The 19,909-nt window shown below is 48.6% G+C and overlaps 5 protein-coding genes across 5 annotated transcripts; 4 read left to right on the forward strand and 1 right to left on the reverse strand.

Annotated features, from left to right (window-relative positions):
- Window positions 1–423: 423 nt before the first annotated feature.
- On the forward strand, window positions 424–1,320 carry EI90DRAFT_3012831 (uncharacterized protein; the record flags this gene model as incomplete). The annotated part of the gene is made up of 3 exons (XM_039056595.1): window positions 424–459; window positions 499–531; window positions 643–1,320. 3 exons carry the CDS (start codon window positions 424–426, stop codon window positions 1,318–1,320), a joined length of 747 nt encoding a protein of 248 aa, XP_038921516.1.
- Window positions 1,321–3,343: 2,023 nt separating this feature from the next.
- Window positions 3,344–5,122, reverse strand: EI90DRAFT_3038404 (uncharacterized protein). The gene is made up of 6 exons (XM_039058858.1): window positions 5,049–5,122; window positions 4,963–4,969; window positions 4,576–4,674; window positions 4,449–4,518; window positions 3,758–4,380; window positions 3,344–3,702 (listed from the first exon to the last, which is right to left on the reverse strand). The coding sequence occupies exons 3-5, from the start codon at window positions 4,624–4,626 to the stop codon at window positions 3,821–3,823; spliced, it is 681 nt and encodes a 226-aa protein (XP_038921517.1). The 5' UTR covers window positions 4,627–4,674; window positions 4,963–4,969; window positions 5,049–5,122; the 3' UTR covers window positions 3,344–3,702; window positions 3,758–3,820.
- Window positions 5,123–9,604: 4,482 nt separating this feature from the next.
- On the forward strand, window positions 9,605–10,400 carry EI90DRAFT_3038422 (uncharacterized protein). Its single transcript, XM_039058859.1, is given in 3 exon segments — window positions 9,605–9,660; window positions 9,676–9,780; window positions 9,834–10,400. The coding sequence occupies 2 exon segments, from the start codon at window positions 9,707–9,709 to the stop codon at window positions 9,931–9,933; spliced, it is 174 nt and encodes a 57-aa protein (XP_038921518.1). The 5' UTR covers window positions 9,605–9,660; window positions 9,676–9,706; the 3' UTR covers window positions 9,934–10,400.
- Window positions 10,401–11,702: 1,302 nt separating this feature from the next.
- On the forward strand, window positions 11,703–13,722 carry EI90DRAFT_2306228 (uncharacterized protein). Its single transcript, XM_039052853.1, has 5 exons — window positions 11,703–11,991; window positions 12,233–12,331; window positions 12,386–12,461; window positions 12,534–13,245; window positions 13,579–13,722. Exons 1-4 carry the CDS (start codon window positions 11,953–11,955, stop codon window positions 13,241–13,243), a joined length of 924 nt encoding a protein of 307 aa, XP_038921519.1. The 5' UTR covers window positions 11,703–11,952; the 3' UTR covers window positions 13,244–13,245; window positions 13,579–13,722.
- Window positions 13,723–17,344: 3,622 nt separating this feature from the next.
- EI90DRAFT_3038441 (uncharacterized protein) lies at window positions 17,345–18,142 on the forward strand. The gene is made up of 4 exons (XM_039058860.1): window positions 17,345–17,441; window positions 17,782–17,903; window positions 17,968–18,013; window positions 18,087–18,142. The coding sequence occupies exons 1-3, from the start codon at window positions 17,403–17,405 to the stop codon at window positions 18,011–18,013; spliced, it is 207 nt and encodes a 68-aa protein (XP_038921520.1). The 5' UTR covers window positions 17,345–17,402; the 3' UTR covers window positions 18,087–18,142.
- The last annotated feature ends 1,767 nt before the right edge of the window (window positions 18,143–19,909 follow it).

A 19,909-nucleotide genomic window follows, 5' to 3' on the forward strand; every position in this document is an offset into this window, starting at 1 on the left:
AGAGGAAAGGTGTGTCTGTTTCTTAGTTCATCTTCACCCGGACAAGTATCCTTCCTCATTCGGTTTCAGTGTTTGCTCACTCTGCACCCACGGCCTCACTCGGTTGAGAACGTTCGGCATCAGAGGCGCTAAAGGCACATTCTTGCCTAGCTAAATGTTCCACACGGTCGCGAAACTTTGGCATGAGGAAGACCAACTCCGTGTGTCATAAGACCAAGTCAGGACGCATCGCGCGTCAGAGGCCGTTGGTCCCGTTATATATACGACACACGCCCTATATATAGCCTCCATCATCCGATAGTGCAAACGAGTTTCTTACTCAACATCATTTTTAGGGATGTGTCCAATCCTTACGTTGCCAGTCTTGTGACGCATGTTACGGCAAGCATGTTGAATGCATCCCCTGCCCGATAAAGATTTCAAATGTGGTCAAAGTACGCGTTCGCCATCGTAGTGAAGGTCCGTATGATCGGCGAAGCACTGAGAATAACTTTGTAGAAATCGGCCAGAGCTCGGGAGTGTCGGGAGGAGGTCAGGGCCTTGGCTTCAGGCGACCCCACGTGTGTTGAGATAGGTACGTCCCTCTTTCTGTACCCTGTTGTCATCCCATCTACAATCTATCCATTTCTTTCTGTTCAATAGCGCTGCTCCCCAAAACGCGAGAGTTCCTTTCATATTTGCAATCGATCCTTGGGGATCCAACGTGCTGACGCGAGAATCCCCCAACCATCTACTATCGTTTCGCCGACGGTGGTATTGCCGACCACAACCCATGGATGGGTAAACCAAGTGGGGACTATTTCAGCCAACGAGGGATCCTCCATCACAGTCCCACTGGCAGACGGGCTCGGAGATGTGCCAGTTACTAATGATCCTGCGGCCTTCTACCCACCTTCCACCTTGGGATCGTACGAATACGTCGGATACATCGATCAACCATCCCTCTTGGATTTCGGTTCAGTCCCTTATCCCTTTGATCCTATAGCTAGCTCTTCCGCTATTGAGTCAATTTCCCATGGCTCCACTTCCTTCCTTGAGCAAGTGATTCCCGTCCAAGAGAAGGCATCCTGCGGCGAAAATCGGGATGTTCTAATGCCAGACATCTCGCGCAATACTGTCAACTCTGAGCTTGCGGGACCATCTACTGCGCTCCGTTCGCAATCAGATGCCTCTTCACACGAATCTCGTGGCGAGACTCTGGGAAATGCTGCGGGTTGGAGTGAGGCTGATGTGAGTCACCTTAGAAGTCTAGCTTGGAGTATGGGATACTGCCTCATTCCCCGCGGAGCGGCCAATCCCGGTGGTGGTGCTCTTGTATAGGGGCATTTGTTTGAAGGTAAGTTTTTCTGCGCAATATATCTGCCTTTTGTAAACGCGGCATTCCAAATATGGCAACTGTTGGAATATCAACGTTCATCGACGACAGCTGAGCCGCTGCGAGGGTTGGGGAGTTGTGAGATTTTAACTTAATATCATCGTGGCTAACAACGATTATACCCTTTTTGTTTCAGAGCCGCGATACCACGCGCTCTCAATTTCTTTTGTCTTACATCGCCAATTGTATAAGTTACGCTGGGTGCTGTAATTTTTGTCTCTCCCTCAGTTCTCCATAACGAGACTGAGGTGATACCATTTCTTTCCTATCTATGTTTGCGCATAACTCATTGTATCTTCATGTTACAGTTACGTGCAATAGGTAAAAGATCTCAATATATTAGTTCTCCATAACGAGACTGAGTTACGCGCAATAGTATCTAATTTTATGTTGAAAATCTTGGTTTTCTTGGGAGTTATAGTGTGCTGTGGCCAACTCACAATGTGATGTTGAGCTTGCGGCGTTGTATTTCCTTTCTTGGTATTCCTGCTACCAAAGTCAGTGCGCCATTGAGGCGACTGCTTATAAAAGCAGTGCACAATTTTTCCCTCTCGTCTCCCTCAGTTCAACAATGATTGACTGAGGTGAGACTCCGCTTTCTCTACATGTTTGTCTCATCACTCATGTACTCTCATGTGCCCTAGCGTAACACGCTAGGTAACTAGTTTCAATTTATCAGTTCAACAACAATTGACTGAGAGTAACATGCTAGCGTAAATCGCTACAATTCTAATATTTTAATAGCAACCCGATTCAGCGATTCACTCGCAGTCCAGAAGTAATACACCAGTACATACAGTCGGACAAAGAAGGATGAGTGTTCTCAGATCGGACCTATCTGTTACTTTTACTTTATTTGCGTGTATTTTTCTCGAGACCCCTGCCCTTGGCGCTCGTGTGAGCAGCCTTGAAGTTTTGCAGGTTAAATATCCAGAATAAAACAAACAAACAAACTAGTACACGCGGCTTTATACTCTGCGATAATATTCTTGGGTTTTCCATGCGCAAGCGCTGATGCAGGCGCCGAATGCCCATCATGTGACTCGCATTCCAACATGGCCTCCCGAGCTGGCCGAATTCATTATCACATCTACGGGCACCGATGCCTGATGGCTCATCCAGTTGCTGACTTGCCCCCTACTACTAGACAAACACTGCCTGTCCACTCTGGCGGCGTGATATATCACGCAATCTTCATCGGCAGCCCTCACTGGCACGAACTTATCTGCGCGCCTAACCATTAGCCCCCCCACATTACACGATGCGCGCCAATCATGGAATGCCTGATGTTTCTGGCCACATGTCGCTATTATTGTGGGGCAGCATGTGAATACATGATCTACGAATTCTCATAATTCTCCTTGTAGCAATTATGCCCGAATGGTGTATTCAAGCGATCGCGTGAGGGCTGCGCGCGGGCGCGCCGCTCATGATCGCATGAGTACGTTCGTGACATGGATATACATAGAAGCTATATATAACGCTTGCTTCCTGGCCAACTCGAAATGCTGAGCCCATCGACGCACGGGGTTGACGGGCGAGCCGCTCACTAGTCACGATAATATCCCGCCAGCACCAGCTTCAAATACCACGCGATGCTGAGTTCCAAGCTGCAGTCTGTTGTCTATTGGCTCCGAGGCCTGACCCAGAGGTTCGGATATCGCCTCGTGTCTCTGAATCCGTGCGCCCGCAACATGGCATGCAGAGAGAGCAACCGATAGTTTTCTTTGAATCCAGTTATTATCTTAAATCTCTATTACTTTTATTTTTGACGTAATCAAGCGCTCATGCAGGGAGCTCACAAGATTTACATCATGGCGATCTCGCTATTTGCTCCGGTGTTCCACATCCCACTTTTGTGCATCTGTTGTTACTATCTGCTTCTTCCTCTCCTGACATCATGCTTCTACTGGCAAATTAGGCAGCTCGCAACTGATTGCCGAAGAATGGTAGCTAGTCATATACACACTGGCAACAGCGCTAGAACTCTCTTCAATTATACATTGCAATTCTTTTGCATGTTAAAATGGTCTTTGCGACAAGTTACATAGGATAATCGGCCCAGCTCGGGCTTATATCCCTCCTGCAAGCGAGCCATTCCGCCTACAAGGGTTGGGGTGGGAGATGAGCTGATAGAACCCTCCTACTTCTAGACTGTTTCTCAGAGGAGGGTTGCCTACTCCCCTTATAACTCAGATGTCTCCCGGACCTCGGAACAGCCGTTCGATCATTCAGTCTGATGACTCCGGGAAGAGAAGCAATAAATCTTGGGATCAGGCAACACGAATTGTATTAGAAACGCAGTCACGCACACACCACGGAGCAAACTGAGTAATTCTGAGCATCTTGGGTAGATCGAGTGAGGGCGAAGAATCAACTTACACTGCCCACGTCAACTCAGAGAGGGGCAAGGCGGTATCCCATCTTCTGAGCCGGGCCTCGAAACTAGTAGTCAACATCATTTTCATTTGAGTTCGTCTCCGACCACCTGTCCTGTAGACGATCAGGAGTTTCGAGCGCAGCAACAATCGGTGCCGGATTGACGATATGAGAGGGACCAGCTCTGGAAGGCTCGGCAAACTGCTCAGCATGATGGAAGAAGGGTGGCATCACGTCGGACAGGGTAGAGTCAATGGAAGAGGGCCCTGCTCCTAAACCTAAACCTTGAACGGGAAATACGGGAAATGAGGTCTGGGTTCGGAGATTCAGCGATTCTCTATCGAGGGTGTCACCCTGCGTGGATATTGCCACGGGAAACGCGTAGGGAGGCCGATCAAGAGCTGACGCGGTGTCAATATAGCTCGCTGGAAAGGCTGTGATAGAACCATCGGGAAAGCCAGTAGGCGCTTGGATCTCTGGGACATGAGGCGCATGAAGTGGAGTTGCCATCAGTGGGGTGGTGATGGGATGTGTAGGGGTTTCTTCATCGGCTGCGCTTTGACCCGTCGAACCCTCAAGGGTCGAGTGTAGGTCCAGAAGAAACATGCGAGTCTGTGGAAGATGAGCTACATATAGAAATAGAGAAGCATGAGAACGATGTTGAATGTTGTTTTGAGGAGGCTTTCCTACATACCAATCCATGCACGCCCGGGATCAGCCAGCCCTCTAGCCTCACTCACACACTCCTGAGCCCTACCCGATGTCTGTGAATTTTTCACTTTATCAAGCGAGTCCATCAACCCAATAGACGGAAGACATACCTTGACCTCACTGGAAATTGTCATCGAGCAGGCAAGGCACTCAATCCGCATCCTGCGACAAGATTCACAGGATTGGGAATGTGTCGACTCGATGCATCCCTAAAAACCGAAATGAGCAAGTTTTTTTTTTTCGCGTTACAAGGAAGATGGGTGTAGAAGAAAATGTCATTAATGTTTATGTCGGTCCATGTGTCACAACATGTCACAGGGAGATGACATCGACCCAATGTTCTGCGCTGCAAGTTTGAGAAGCCATGTATCTCCTTGCAGGCGTCGCACCGTTAGATCGACCGAAGACATTTTGTACTCCTCCGAGGACGCGCCCGAAGGAGGATCAAGTTTGTGGTGGGCTGTTACTCGCTTATTGGAGAACCCAGAGGGACGCACCTTTCCTCTTAGTTGACAGATGAAACAACGTGAAGGCATGATGAGTATAACTGGTGAAGTGTAGGAGCGGAGGGATATATAAGTACCTCAGAGTGTTTAAGAATGAATCAGGGGCGGGCCTGAGAAGTAGGCTCTTAAAACCCTATTTCCGGTAGGTTACGATAAATTATCTCTTCAGAGGGAAAAGGGGATATTTCCTTGTTGCCTTGTTACCTTGTACTTCCAAGGCCACTTTCGTGTCCACAATCCGTGGGAATCTGCTATTAATAACATCGTCTGCGCACGTGCCCATTTCTTTTCAAGCAAAAAAGGCAAGGGCTGTCATAAATGTGTGTCAGTTTTACCAGGTTAGCTGTTGAGGCTTGCACGTCAAAATCCAAACGGCTTTCTATGCTCGGACTTGTCGATCTCCAAATTCCGGCCTGGGTGCATCACATGTTCAACAAACCAACACGGCGCTTATGGGATCGGGGAAAAAGGACTAGGAGCGATTGAACAGAAAGGGGGTGGGAAGGAGTTGCCAGATCTTGTTAAGTGAAGAATGCATTGATGGTCATGAGACTCACGTAACTAAAGTCTCTTGTGGGCCGGCGAGTAGCTGAAGATGAAGATCACAGCCCTACCTGCCTTCAACCATTTTCCGCTCCCTAGTCTCTGGCGCGCATTCTTGTGAGTTTAGTTGTGATCCACCCGCTGGCTAACTAGGGATGCTTAGCCCTGCTTCACAACCCAGTTTTCGCGCATCCCAACCGAACAGACGAATGGTAAGTAGAACAGGACCCAGGTTGCATCTACCACCGGCCCGGTGTTCCGATCCAGACTGATCAAGTAGACGCGCAATAAATCCTTTTTTGCTGTTTTTAAATGTAAACGCTCTGTGCGGCTTCAGATTCATGTGGCAAGCAGTGCAGAGTTCAATACTTGAAGCAAGCGACAAAAAAAAAACCGCACACCCGATTTGGATGAATGGCCCATGAGGATGATCTAGTTTTAGCCGTCCTCCGCTGGGGTATAAAGGAACTTCTTCCTAAGAGGTAGCCTGCTAGTGATTTAGCGCTTATTATTGTCAATCAGCTGAGTACATTCAACCAAATTAGGTTGTGCGGTTTTTTTTTGCTAAGCGGAGAGAACAGAAGACCAAGATCTTGAGTGGTTAATCGCAATGGAAGCGCTAGCCGAAGGTTCGAGAAGATAAGGGTTCAGCTTGAATTCTAGCGCACGAATCCAAGCGGTGTCGTCAGGTCTGAGTGCGTGACAAGGAACAATAACTTCGAAAGAGGAAGGTGAGTTCATGATCGGCCAGAAGATAACCACACGAGGAGCCTGGGAGAATGGGCAAAAAAAAAACAAGCAGCTTGTAGGCCGCTCAAGTTGTTATTTAAGGACTGGATCGAGATCCGGCCCAGACGTAAATGATTTTCTCCCAGACTAAGGTTTGGTTTAGTACAGTTTTGACCGTACCTCATGTCTTGGTCGTGACTGAAAACAAGGGTACCAAGCTGGTCTAATTGTCAACCCAGAGGGGACTGTGTGTATGCTTTTGGTGGGGGAAGGGCAAAACTGTTTGCGCATTATTCGTACCCACGGGAGTAAATATGCTGACACAGCGAATGAGTAGTATGATGTGCACCCCACCGTGGGAAAAATTTCGGAACAAAAGTGAAGCAACCACTATACATTACTCTCTCAGGTATTTACGGTTGCCAAGCAGGATCCGACTCAAACACCGCGCGTCATTTGGACTTTGAGCTCACCGCTACGCGTCTATACATAAGTCAATTGCGTTTCCAATGACTCCGGCGCTGTGGACATACTAGGTGCACTTGGAGCGAAATTCGCGTATCGGGCAGGATACCGGTTTCCATTAAAGTAGATGTATACCTGCACTTATGAGCCCCAACCGCTGGGCATCTATATATACAGCACCTACGTCACTTGGGTTTTTATCAACTCCAAGCATACAATATGCGCTTCTTATTAATATTGTCTCAGGCCGAAATTTCATCACAAAACTTTAATAAGAAGCATAGTGGTGCAGCGTCTAGTATGCTTGGACCCAAGTGACGTAGGTATAGACGCGCCAACGATTGAGCTCAAAAGTGATGGTCTGGCGCCTAGTAAACAGTGCCGGAGTAGTTAAAAATGCAACGCACTTACGTATAGACGCGTAGCGGTTAGCTCAAAGTCGTGTAGCCATAAGTACTAAGGCTCTCCAAATCAGGGTTCTCACTAGCCGCTGTATCTCATGCCTTGATACCCAGGGGCTCAATAGCGCTGAAAACCATGCCATCACCATTCAAAACATTGATGTCCCTGAACATTACAACATACTCTCTTCCGACATTTTCCGCTTGCACGATTTACTCTGTCCTTACCCTGTGATTTCAACGGGATGCTTCCTCCTGGACCTCTCTTGAACCTTCGTCAATTATTACTGCCACTCGCCCTATTTGCCTCTGCCTGAGCCTCTCGTTCTTGGAGGAATCTAGTCGATTATCGATACGGAATATAAATGTTACTCCGGTATCCTTATCCAGCTTCAGTGGTTGCTCGCTCTGGGCCTCCGCCCGAAGGTTCTCAATCGAGTAGTTCAAAGGCGCTAAACGTGCATTCTTGCATAGCTACATCTTGCGCACTGCCACGAAACTTTGGCATGGGGAAGGAAGACCAACTTTGTGGATCATAAGACCAGTCAAGATGCATCGCGCCCTCGGATGGGCTGTTGCACCTGCCCTTTAACCTCCATCCGACAAACCATGACTAGTCCAAACGAGTCTCTTGCTCAACATCATTTTCACAACTTCCGTAGGGATGTGTCTGGCCCTTAGATCGCCAGTCCTGTGACGCATGTCACCGCATGCATGTTGAATGCATCCCCTGCCCGATAAAGATTTCAAATGTGGTCAAGGTACGCGTTCGCCATTGTAGTGAAGGTCCGTATCATCGACCAGAGCTCGAGAGTGCGTGTCTGGAGGAGGTCGGGGACTTGACTTCAGGCGACCCCACGTGTGTTGAGATAGGTACGTCCCTCTTTCTGTATGCTGTCGCCCCTTCTATAATTTATCCATTTCTCTTTGTTCAATAGCATTGCTCCCCAAAACGCGAGAGTTCCTTTCATATCTGCGATCGATCCTTGGGGATACAACGGGTCAGCCCGTGGCTGACGTAAGAATCCCCTAGAGGCTGGGAACCTGCCTACGTTTCGCAACCAAGCGGGGACTATTTCAGCCAACGAGGGATCCTCCATCACAGTTCCACTGTCAAACGAACCCGGAAACGTGCCAGTTACTAATGATCCTGCAGCCTTCTACCCACCTTCTGCCATATACGAATGCGTCGGAAACATCGATCAATCATCCCTCTTGGATTTCGGTTCAGTCCCTTATCCCTTTCACATTCTCAATCCTGTAACTAGCTCTTCCCCTAGTGAGTCTATTTCCTATAGCTCCACTTCCGTCCAAGGGAGGGCATCCTGCGGCGAAAATTGGGATTTTCTGACACCAAACATCTCGCTCAATACTGGTAACTATGAGCTTGCGGGGACCATCTACTGCGCTCCGTTCGCAATCAGATGCCTCTTCACTCGAAACTCGTGGTGAGACTCTGGGAATTGCCATTGCGAGTTGGCTGTGAGTTGCCTTAGAAGTCTAGCTTGGAGTATGGGATACTGCCTCGTTCCTCGCAGAGCGGCCACTCCCGATGGTGGTACTCTTGTTGTATAGGGGCATTCGTTTGAGGGTTTTGAGGTCAAATGCCTTCTGTTTCTCTGCACGACTCAATGATGACATGAATTATCGATGTAGGTGGCGATTGCTTTTATGGACTCGCGATGAACGTACTGTACTGGCTTTCAACCCTCATGCTTTCATGTCTGCTACCTTGCTCTTAAGGTGGTCAACACACTTGTCACTTGTCATTTCCCCAGAGCAGTTTTCCTACTGCAGCTCTCTCTGCCGAGGAAAATCCTGAGCGTTCATGTCATTCCCGAATCCTCGCACGCGTCGAAAGTGATTCGAAACGTAGATGGCGCATCAGCTGCGATTACACTCGCATTGTCCGGCCTACCGTTCCTTTTTTTTTTTTTTTCCAAATTTTGCTGCTCAACCAACCTGCACTGTTTTATTGCCTTAGCTTCTATCCTTGATCGTGATTAAACATCGGACGATTGAACTGGATGTACACCCAATATATCGAGCTCATGGCACCGATGCCGACTTGCACTTGCAATGGCGTCTCATGCACTGGTCCCACCAATTATGACAGTGCACTTTGACCTTACCAACTTAGGCAGCTGAGCGCATCTCAATTGAACGCCTGATGCCAGCTCCTCCAGTTGCTGACTTGCCCCTACCACTAGACTAACAGTGCCTGTCCACTCCAGCGATGTGATATATCACGCAATCTTCATCGGCAGCTCTCACTGGTACGGCCTTCTCTGCGCGCAAACCATGGAATGCCTGGTTTCTCTTGCCACATGCCGTGTTCTGTGGGGCGGGATGTAAATACATGATCTGCGAATTCTCTTTATAGTAAGTATGCCTGAATGGCGTATTCAAGCGATCGCGCGAGGGCTGCGCGCGGGCGCCGCGCACATGATCGCATCAGCACGTTCGTGATATACATACTATATAACATCACTTGTAACATTCGCTTCCTGGCCAACTCGAAAGGCTGAACCATCGACGCACGGAGTTGACGGGCCAAGCGCTGACTAGTCACGATAATATCCCGGCACCAGATTCAAATGCCACGCGATGCTGAATTCCAAGTTGTAGTTCTGGTCCCCAACTATTTCGTCACTCCTATCCTATATATGGTGTTGCTCTCCCTCACGTATTGATAACAATGCGTAGTGGCCATCATCTTCCGAGCCTTTTATCCAACCGCGCTAAATGGCCCTTGCTGCCGATGGTGATTTTTTTTTGGATGCCAGCCCACTTGATCGAGCGCGGACACATCCTAGATATGTAGGCACGGAAAAACTCTGATTTTGGCAAGTTTGGATCTCATCCGTACTTACGTTGCATTCTATCATTTATCATATGGAATGGCGTTGTCTGCGCTTGCGCTGCAGGGCTTGATTGGACTGTCGATAGTAGATCATCGATCAGGGTGACGTTGGGTACAATTGCCCGAGACATCATTAGGCCGCCATCAATCTATACCTGTCCATAGTGACTTTGTTCACCGTGCTGAGCGGCGCTGCTGCAATTTCGGGATGGGTCAGTTACTGTGTTCCAACTGCTGTGCGTTTTACGGATAAGGTGGCGATTGCAAACAAACAACACGACTTTCAAGGCACTGAGAGAAGCCGTACGAGGTGGCTTGGGAGGGTTATGAATGGACGAAACAAAAGACAGTGCTTCGATATATGTGACTGGCTGTATTCCGAGAAAAGTTGACGAGCCCCGTGGAGGCAGCCATGCCTTAACGAGTTCTTTGGCAGCCCGAAGAATGCCGCTGCTGCTCAAAAGTAGTCGACCCAGCCTAAGTACGACCACTAGTATTACTCATCACGGACTTAATTGACTCAGATACTTACCCGAAAATATGTAAATTGAAGCACTGAAGTAGAAGATAACTGGCGGACGTCAAGTGCCGGCTACTCTGCTGCTCCCTTTCCCATCCGTTATCGCGATTACTATTCACTCTCCTCGACCGTAGAAACACGGCAGAATGAAAGCAGTCGAATTTTGCACATTAAGCATCCAGCTATAACCTCTCAATGAGATCTCAGTTGACTGGTAGAAAGCTTCTGTAGTGCGAGCCAAAGATCACCCATAAACACTCTTCAGAGCAGCGCGAATCGTTATCCGCCGCGTGCCGTCCGATATCGCACAGCAGACCGAAGGCACAGTTAGTAAAGGAGTACGGGTGGTACCCCAACATGTACACAGTTTTCATTGGGTAGTGATGTGAAGACGGCCTTAGATCCAACACAGCGGGGCGGTCATATTAGAGGAATACCGCGGAACAGGAGTGGAAATAAAACTTCGAGTCGTTCGGAAACATTCAAAGTTTGAGAGTTGATGTACATGCCACCATGAACGCGTCCAATCCCTGTTCGCATGTGGTCGATCAGAGATATGAATGGCGAACGTTCCTCTAATGAACAGCCACACTGTTAGGTCATTGCGAGTTCAGAAAAGGGGGAAGACTGACTGTGGAGGCTATATGGACAACGCAGTCGCCTCTTCTTTGGCTCTCCCACCCTGCGTGTGAACGCCCAATCCGAGAACGGGACCTCCTGACTGGGCTAGGTTTTATCCCGAACTTCGGTGGAGTCATGATGTGGCCTGAAAAGAAGCCCATGCACATTAAGCGGGGAGCAAAAGGGGACAGCGCTTGCTGGTTAGGGGGAGAAGTAGGATTGGCAGAGGTAAACATCGCGCCAGTGGTACGGGATTGAGATGCTGATTCGTGAATGATCCAACTTTTCACACGTCACCGAGCTATGGGTGACTCCTAAATCAAAGTAAGGGTTCTGCGAATTGGTCGTGCTTCGGTTTGCGAGAGCTTCTCCGGCGATCGAGTAGCACAAGAGCGTCTCCAATCGTCGTACTGAAATTCAACAGTATCAGTGTAGCAGGTGGTGAAGTTTAAGGTTGGCGCACGCGTGCGGATCACAATTGGAGTATCAGAGGTTCCGGGCACTGGAAGGAGCGTACCTTAAACCCATGGTGGCCGATCCGCCACCCTAATAGCCATTGAATTCTAACATCAAGCCACAGACAATGTAGAAAAAACTTGGCGGCCCAGAAATGCCATACGTCTCATAGAGTTGTCTGACAACGAGGGGATCAGTTGAGAAATGATGATGGAGGGGCTGACGGTTGACGGCAGGAATTTGAAATGTCAGGTGATCTGTTTCAAGCTGTCAATGACCATCATTTTGTCTTCCGCCATCCTCCCGGAGATATATAGACTTAATTGAGAGATGGGTCCCTTTGGCCTTGTACTCCTCCTTATTTTCCCAACCATTTTGATTCCATGCCTTCACGGTGTTTTGTCTGTCGACTGAGACGAAAGGTGGGCTCTTCGATGTAGCATGGCGCGAATAAATTCTCTACATTCCATCTTAACCCGTACACCGGTCCCCTCTTCATCCCTCGATGCTTACCCACCTCAAGGAACACCCGACAGCTTCACTTGATTGAGGATGCTCGGCTTGGAAGGCGCTCAAGGCATATTCCGCTTGGCCAAATTGTTATGCCTGTTTTCTGCCTCCGCTTACTAGAGCTCTGCCTAATGTTGCTTGAAAACTCTCCAGGGATGTGTCCAAGACCCAAACCTTGACTCCTGTGAGGCATGTCAACGCATGCACATTGAGTGTATGGGTTGCACAATGAAGATTCCCAATGTGATCAGAGTGCGTTTTTGCCATCGTGGCAGTATGATGAACGAAGGGATAACATCCCTATAGACATCGACCAGAGCTCGGGAGTGTCTGGAGGAGATCAGGATTTTAGCTTCCAGCGATCCTCGGCGTGTTGAGACCGGTATGTGACGGGTCCCCATTTTCTGCTGTGTTGTCATTGTGTGCATACCTTGTTCTTCTCTTCGTTCGATAGCACTCCTTCCCAAGACACGACAATTTCTTTCATATTTGAAATGGGAGCAATCGAGCCTCCGAGATGCAGCAACTCAGCCTGAAGCTGACCCGAAAATCCTGACAATGGCCACTATCATTCCCCCCGCAGCTGACCTGCCAAATACAACCCACGGACGGGGAAATCAAGTGGATGCTATTTTAGCTTACGAGATGTCCGTTGAAGTTCCGCCAACAAACGATCTCGGAGGCGTGCCAGTTATTAATGAGGCGCCTCCTGCGGCCCCACCCTCTATGCTGGGATCATCTGGATCTGTCAGAACTGTTGAAGAAGCACTCCTGCTGCATGTCGGCACCCCTTATCCCGCCCATATTCCCACTTCTGGGACAAGCTTCTCCATTGGCAGGACCATTTTCCCTAACTTAGCGCCCGCCTTCCATTCAGCGGCTCCCGACCATGAAGTGGTATCCTACAGCGAGAATTGGAATCCTACGGTGCCAGACAACTCACATAGCGCCGTTGACTATGGAGATGCGGGACCTATTACCCACTTCAATGTCGCTTCGCATGAAACTCGCGATGGAATCTCGGGAAATGGTACAAATTGGGACGGAGGTGCTGTGAGTTTGCTTAGAGATCTGGCTTGGGATATGGGATATTGCCTCATCCCTCGGGGAGCCAGCATCTCCGATGGTGGCAATCTTGCATCGGAGTTCCATTTGGTGGTTTGAGCGTAAGTGTTGTTGAAGTCACGAGTCACCGGAACCTTCCGGGGCATTCTGTGGGAAATCGCCAGAATATTCCCGCCCAGTCTGTGCTTGCGTACGCGCGCTTGCGCAACAGTTTATTTTACGTATAATATCATTGTAATACATTTCGTGTATGTATAAATACGCACAGACGTGCGTTGAGCAAAATCATCAGAAAAAGTTTCTAGCTTACCTCTGGTCTCGCGAGTATAACCGCTGAAGTAAGCGGATTGCCTTATCAGGAATCCCTACATTACAACAAGTGTCTTTCTATTTTCTGCATGATCTAGTGACGATGAATTATTGCTGTAAGCCAGCCGATTCTATCCTGTGTCATCAAAGTTAATGGCTTCAGTGTTTGGATATTCTACGCTACGTCCAATCTAATCTCACGCATTTTTGGCTTTCGTGCTTGTGTTAGTTAGTCTCAAGGCGATCGGGAGGCCTATTGGCTAGCATCGCACTGTCCCTGATCTCCAAAGGCGGCTGTTCTTGAGTGGACCGAATATGATTCAAGTAGTGAACCAATTAAACGTGCTTCTATGCTTTCGATTCTTGTTCGGCTTTTTCCGCCGGATGGTGTGTGTTGACCAAATCGGCCCCGCATTAGTCTATTTGAAACCTTGTTCTGACCGTGGGTGTCACTACTCATCTCGATTCTTCTGCAGTCCATCGGATAACCCTGAACCTGCACACGTTGGTGCAATCGGAGAGCCAGGACTTTTCGCGAGTGCGCTACTAGAGCCTTGCTAGTACTTGCAAGGTAATCCAGAACCCAGCCCTCCCACCCCAAGCTGCTCAGCTGCTGATGCGATGCAGACCCCGCGGATCCCGCTTACCGCAAATAGGCAGATAAGACCATATTCCCTTCGCAGGCGAGGATATTCCCAAGCTAACGATGTAGAACTCGATACATGCGGCGTGTTCCGCGAGGCCCCCTAGGTCGGTGGGGAGTGGTGGGTCAGACAGACCCTGGTAAATGGGAACAAAACTATGAACATATTTGGTGTTCAGGATGCTCACGTGAAGCTGCTGGGCGATACGGAGGACACATTTAGGGATGATACGACAGGCATACTCAGGCTCAGGCTCAGGCTCCCCTCTCCCCTTGGGATGTGTTTCCTTCGGTGTAATAACACTGTCCGGATACCTTGGCTCAGCACCCTCAACTAATCGAACGCCATCCAACATCATGTCCAGGCCCGCAGCCAAGCGTTGAAGGAGCGCATCCGTTCAAGGCGCCCGCCACCCAACTTATATGTCCCTTGTTCCTTTGCCCTATGCGTCGCCACTTCCTCCTTAGCTACTTCTACCCCTTCAAAGCGTGCCTCTCATCCTCTATCAATACAGCGGTGCATCTTCTAACGAATAGACGAAGTACTGCAATTTTAACAACAAGTATCACGACATAATAAATGAGCGCTCATGGCGCTTAATACCAATTAGATCAGCGGTGTCCGGCCAACAATATTTCTGTCAGGTCTACTTTTCTGTGCTCTACTTTGTTGGGTTGTTTCCGTTTCGTAACTATTCAGCGGCGGACATGTATCTCTCTTATACCCGGGGCCCATTCGCTTTACACTCACGTCTTCTGGGCTCCTCTTAACCTCCGCTCGCTTCACATCTCTTGCCTTTGAATTGGAACCCTTAGTGGCGGTGCGTCCTCATTTTTGTTTTCTCATATCCGATTCATACCCTCTTTGACACTGCTGCAACCTCTTTCTTGAGGTTGTGATGGGGCGTTTGCTTACCATTCCGAATCTCACACTCTCGACATCCTCTCAAACTGGTTCCCTGGTTGGGTCTTGGTGTACCAGCTACATCGTCTTGGTGGAATCGATGGGGACTTTTGGCGATGGATGCCACGAGTTCATGGTGTGCTATATACCTCCTGGAAAAGAAAAACGCACTCAGCCTGGCTGACAGGATGTCTGGAGTCGGCTCGTCCAGCTTGCGCTGTCCGCTGTCCATCGCAAATTCGCTTGGAAGCACTGCCCATACCATTTTACCCATAAACGGGAACTAGACACGCGCATGGCAGCCTAACCCTGGACTTCTTATCGTAAGACTGTTCAGCGGGGTTACGTTATCTCACTAGATTAATTTAGGCAATCAAGCACACTTGGAGCCATAATAGGTGCTGACGCGCGGCATTCAAATTGCTCAGCCTTGATGCAATCTGTACCCGATCACACAGTCCATGAGAGTCTAGTAACGTCGATATGCTGAGCTACATATGTGAGCGCCTTATCAGCTCGGGCTCGAATGATCCATTCGTGCACGCACGCGCCGCTGTCGGCGCGCAGCGCTCAGGCTCGTAGTGCGCTCTTTACAATCTATTGTCCCTTGCCCGCTAGACATCTCAAGAAGCTGGATTAGGTGCACAGGTGACCACTGGATCGTTGGCGGCCTTCTGCCATGGCGGCACGGCACCCCATCTTCAAATTCCCTGTAGCCGATTTACACAGTCCAAGTTCCACCTCCTTCTCGTGGGCTATGACAATCCAACGTCACAGCTATAGCTGCTGTTTGGCAAACTGCAGTAGGGAAACACAGCCATAGGCGCTGATTCTTCCTTGTAGCATAGCGTTTCAATCTATTATGATCGATATACTGGGCCTCTACTCTGGTGTAGGAAGGAGTGTGCACGTACTTATAGGCAGCCTGTATCTGCACACAGCAGCTCTCTAAGTGTACCGAGCCTAAAGATGAAGCAGCCAGGGAACATCGCCAATAAAGTGCCGCCGGACGTAGTCAGTCGCCTTTTTTTCATGACCACTAAGTGTCATTTTTGGAAAGACCAAGCGGCAGGATTTCTCATACCCCAAGAAAATAATGACCCCATATGTAAATGTTCCATGATCAACGCCGAAGAACATAATGACAAGCGCGGTGGAATATTGTGCACCCCAAGCAATTCGACGCACACACGAAGTGAGTCAATTCATTGTCCGCACTATACTACATACATAGTTCCCACGGATATTCCTTCGACAAACAGACGAGCCGACTTCAGGAAGGGAGCCTTGCGCAAGCAGCTTGGCATCAATCATTATGCAATTCATGCATGGCAATAAGTCGTTCAAGTCATGACTGACAATATCTCTCCCCACTCAATTTCGAACAGCTTCCTGTCAAAAATCGTACATCCTCGTCCGGGCCGCCGACCGGCCCGCGACGCGCCCCGCCCCCCCAAACGGACCCACCCATGATCGTAGTGTCGCTTCACAACTCCAGGTCTAACACATGCGCATTATATGGTATATATAATGGATGATCATGCTTTATGTCAAGTGGGCAGGACCGAAGATTGACGAGCTCGACTGATCGGAGCCGAGTCTATCAAGGGATAGTTATTAGTACCTGTATCTAACGAAAGCCATGTAAAGGTATGCAATCATTTGAGCGAGTGACCTTGTAACTATACTGTTCAACTATCAGGCTGTGGGTTGCTGAATGACCTTCAAGTGTGTGGCATTTAGGATCGCGATGTCTAAGATCCGGATGGGGTTTCGGCACACAGGTGCCGTTTGGCATGCAAGTGAGCGGGGGCCCCGCACCCACCTCGATTCTGTAAAGTAGCAAGACAACACCAAAAAGGGGCTCAGCTGCAATATCTTCGATATCGCGATGGAGACTAGGAGGCTTTACTGACTGGTGCTGTGGCGATTCTCGTCGCTGAGGTGAGAACGCCGCGTCCTTCCTTTTTGGCACTTGTCTATAGGGGTTTCTTGCTTGTGGATAAGGCTTGTTTGTCTATTGTAGAGCGATTGGTAACTGCTAACATTGATTTGAACACTGTTCATGTACTCGCTTAAATTGCGTGTCAAAATCGGGACATAATTACATAATACCGCCGAGCTTGCGGGATTGCAGCGGGTTGCACGATCGGGCCATCCCGAACAGATACATAGTCAGCCTCGAGCCGGGTATCGTAGGGCATTACAGCTAATTTGCATCATAATCCCTTTTACGGAATTTGCTATTGAGCGAATACAAAGCCACCTGTTCGTTTAAGTGAAAATCCGGGGTTGAACTCTCATACTATGCCTGGACTCGTACCCAGTGCAACATGTAAAAAGGTCTGGAGAATGGATCCTCTCGGCCTCACAGTTCCCCAATTCCCCCAAACTTCGATTACATGCCGTCGCATTGCTTTCTGTGTCGACTGAAAGGAAAGGTAGGTTGTCCGATGAAGCATCTTTGCATTTCAACTTCGCGTGGACAACGGTTCCTTCATCACTCAGCCTCGGTGCTTGCTCAACTTTGAAGTAACACACGATGGCTTCGCCTGATTGGGGGCGCTGAAGGCGCATTCTTGCTTGGGCCAAACATTCTGCCGTATCATAAGACTCAGCGCAGTGCCATCAACTCCGTGACACATGTCTGGCCTTCTGGCACATATCGGGCCTCCGACAGGTTGTCAGTGCCATTACACTCTCACGGCAGTTAACGCTTTCCCTATCGCATCCATCCAAAAAATTAAGAGCATAAGAGTTCCTTGGCTTAACAACTTCCAGAGATGTGTCCAGCTCCCGAATCACTTACTCTGCACCGCATGTCAACACTTGCGTGTTGAGTGCATGTCTTGTTTAATAAAGGTTCCCAATGCGGTTAGAGTGAGTTTTCGCCATTGCAGTCTGTGTAATGGACGGAGGCTGAAATCATCCCTATAGAAATCGACCGAGGCTAGGGAGTGTCTGGAGGAGGCCAAGGCTTTGGCTTCCGGCGACCCTGGCCGTGCTGAGATAGGTACGTAATGGGTCCCTATTTCCTGTCTGTTATCGCCCATGGAAAACTTATTCCGGTTCTTTTCTTTCGATAGCACTGCTCCCCAAGACGCGGCAGTTTCTTTCATATCTACAATCGAGCCTCCGGGATACAGCAACTCAGTCTGTAGCTGACCCGATAATCTGCACAACGAACACTATCTTTCCCCCAGCGGCTGTCCTGCCAAACAGGACTCATGAATGGGAGAACGGAGTGGATACTAGTTCAGCCTACAAAGTGTCCACCGTAGTTCTGCCATTAGACGCTCTTGGAAACGTGCCAGCCATTAATGAGGCTCCATATTCTGCCTTGGGTTCATCTGGATATGTCGGAACCAGTGACGAAGCGGCCCTCTTGCATGTTGGTTCTTTTCCCAATCCTGAAACAAGCCTCCCCGTTAATGGGTCTATCTTCTATAACTTGGCGCCTGCCTTTCAGCCAATGACCCTCAACGAGACGGTAACCGACGGCGAGGATTGGAGTCTTCCGATGCCGGACAACTCGCATGACGCTGTCAGCTCTGGAGGTGCTGGACCTTCGACAGCGCCTTACCCACATGTAAATACGGGCCTTTCACATGAAACTCGCGCCGAAACTCTGTGTAATGGAGCGAATGTGGGTGAGTATGCTGTGGACTGGCTTAGAGGACTAGCTTGGAGTATGGGTTACTACCTTGTTCCTCGCGGCGCAGCCATTTCCGCCCGTGGTGCCCTCGTATAGCAGTTTTGCTTCATGATTCTTATTTTGCGTTCAGGTGTCTTTCTTTCCACTACATGATCTAGTGGCCATAAATTATTGATGTGGATCAGCCGATTCTGTATGCGTCCTTGCTTGTGTCATTAGCGGCTTCAGTGTTTGGATATTCCATGCCAGGTTGAATCTTCGAGTTGTTGTACACAAATATTTGTGATCTCGTGTCCCGTCATAACTCGTGTTTGTGTTCCCTAATCCATGTAATTCATTACATACTTGATCTCAAGGCAGTCGATCACCCATTGTACCGCAGCACTGTTCCTGATGTAGCTTTTACTGAGGAAGAATAATGAATACTCATGTCATTCCTGACTGCGGGGAGGAGTGGTGGTATAGTGGTAACACCCGCCAATCTACTCTCTTGCTGGCGTTTGCCGATTGAGAGGACATTGGTTCGACTCACCTGTTGGGAGGTCGTGGTTCTGCATGCGAACCTTTGCTAACTCAACGAATACCAGGAAATAGGACACAACCTTAGCACCATTGGAAAGGTGGGAATAAATAGAAATTTATGATACCAAGAACGTGAGAAAACATCCAGAAATGAATGAGATACAAGGACATGAAGTTAGAAACTTGAAAACACGCGGGAAGACAGCTTCAAGAGGTCCAGAGTCCTAAATAAAATACATAAAAATATGATATCTTCAAGGACAACCTACTATAACAACAAACAATACATATGGAGGATTAGGATGTGATAATACAAAGGGGAATCAGCAAATATGAACGAAATTCACGAAAACCACTAAACTACGATGGACCATGGCGGGAATTTTAGGGAACGATGTTCTAATGAAGTGGAGAGCTATAACACATTCGTTTGAGTAATTCTTGACTACTAGCAACTTTTTCTTTCAGTTTTAAACCTGAATAATTCACTCATTTACCATTTCAGTCTCATTTTAACTAAATGTCACTAAATAAAATTGGAATAAATCAGCTGAAGGTCTCAGCACAGCCATACGCATAGTAATGCGAAGTTTGAATTCAGAATCATCGAGTCATAGCAAATTTAATGGTATATATAGGGAATTTGAAATAGGTAACTGCGACAAATACAGTGCAGCCAAGTTCCAATTAACCATTAAAATAGCTTAGGCGAGGGAGGACAATAAGGATTCT

The sequence above is a fragment of the Cantharellus anzutake genome, assembly GCF_015039405.1.
Source record: "Cantharellus anzutake strain C23 chromosome Unknown EI90scaffold_6, whole genome shotgun sequence".
NCBI classification, from domain to species: Eukaryota; Fungi; Basidiomycota; class Agaricomycetes; order Cantharellales; family Hydnaceae; genus Cantharellus; species Cantharellus anzutake.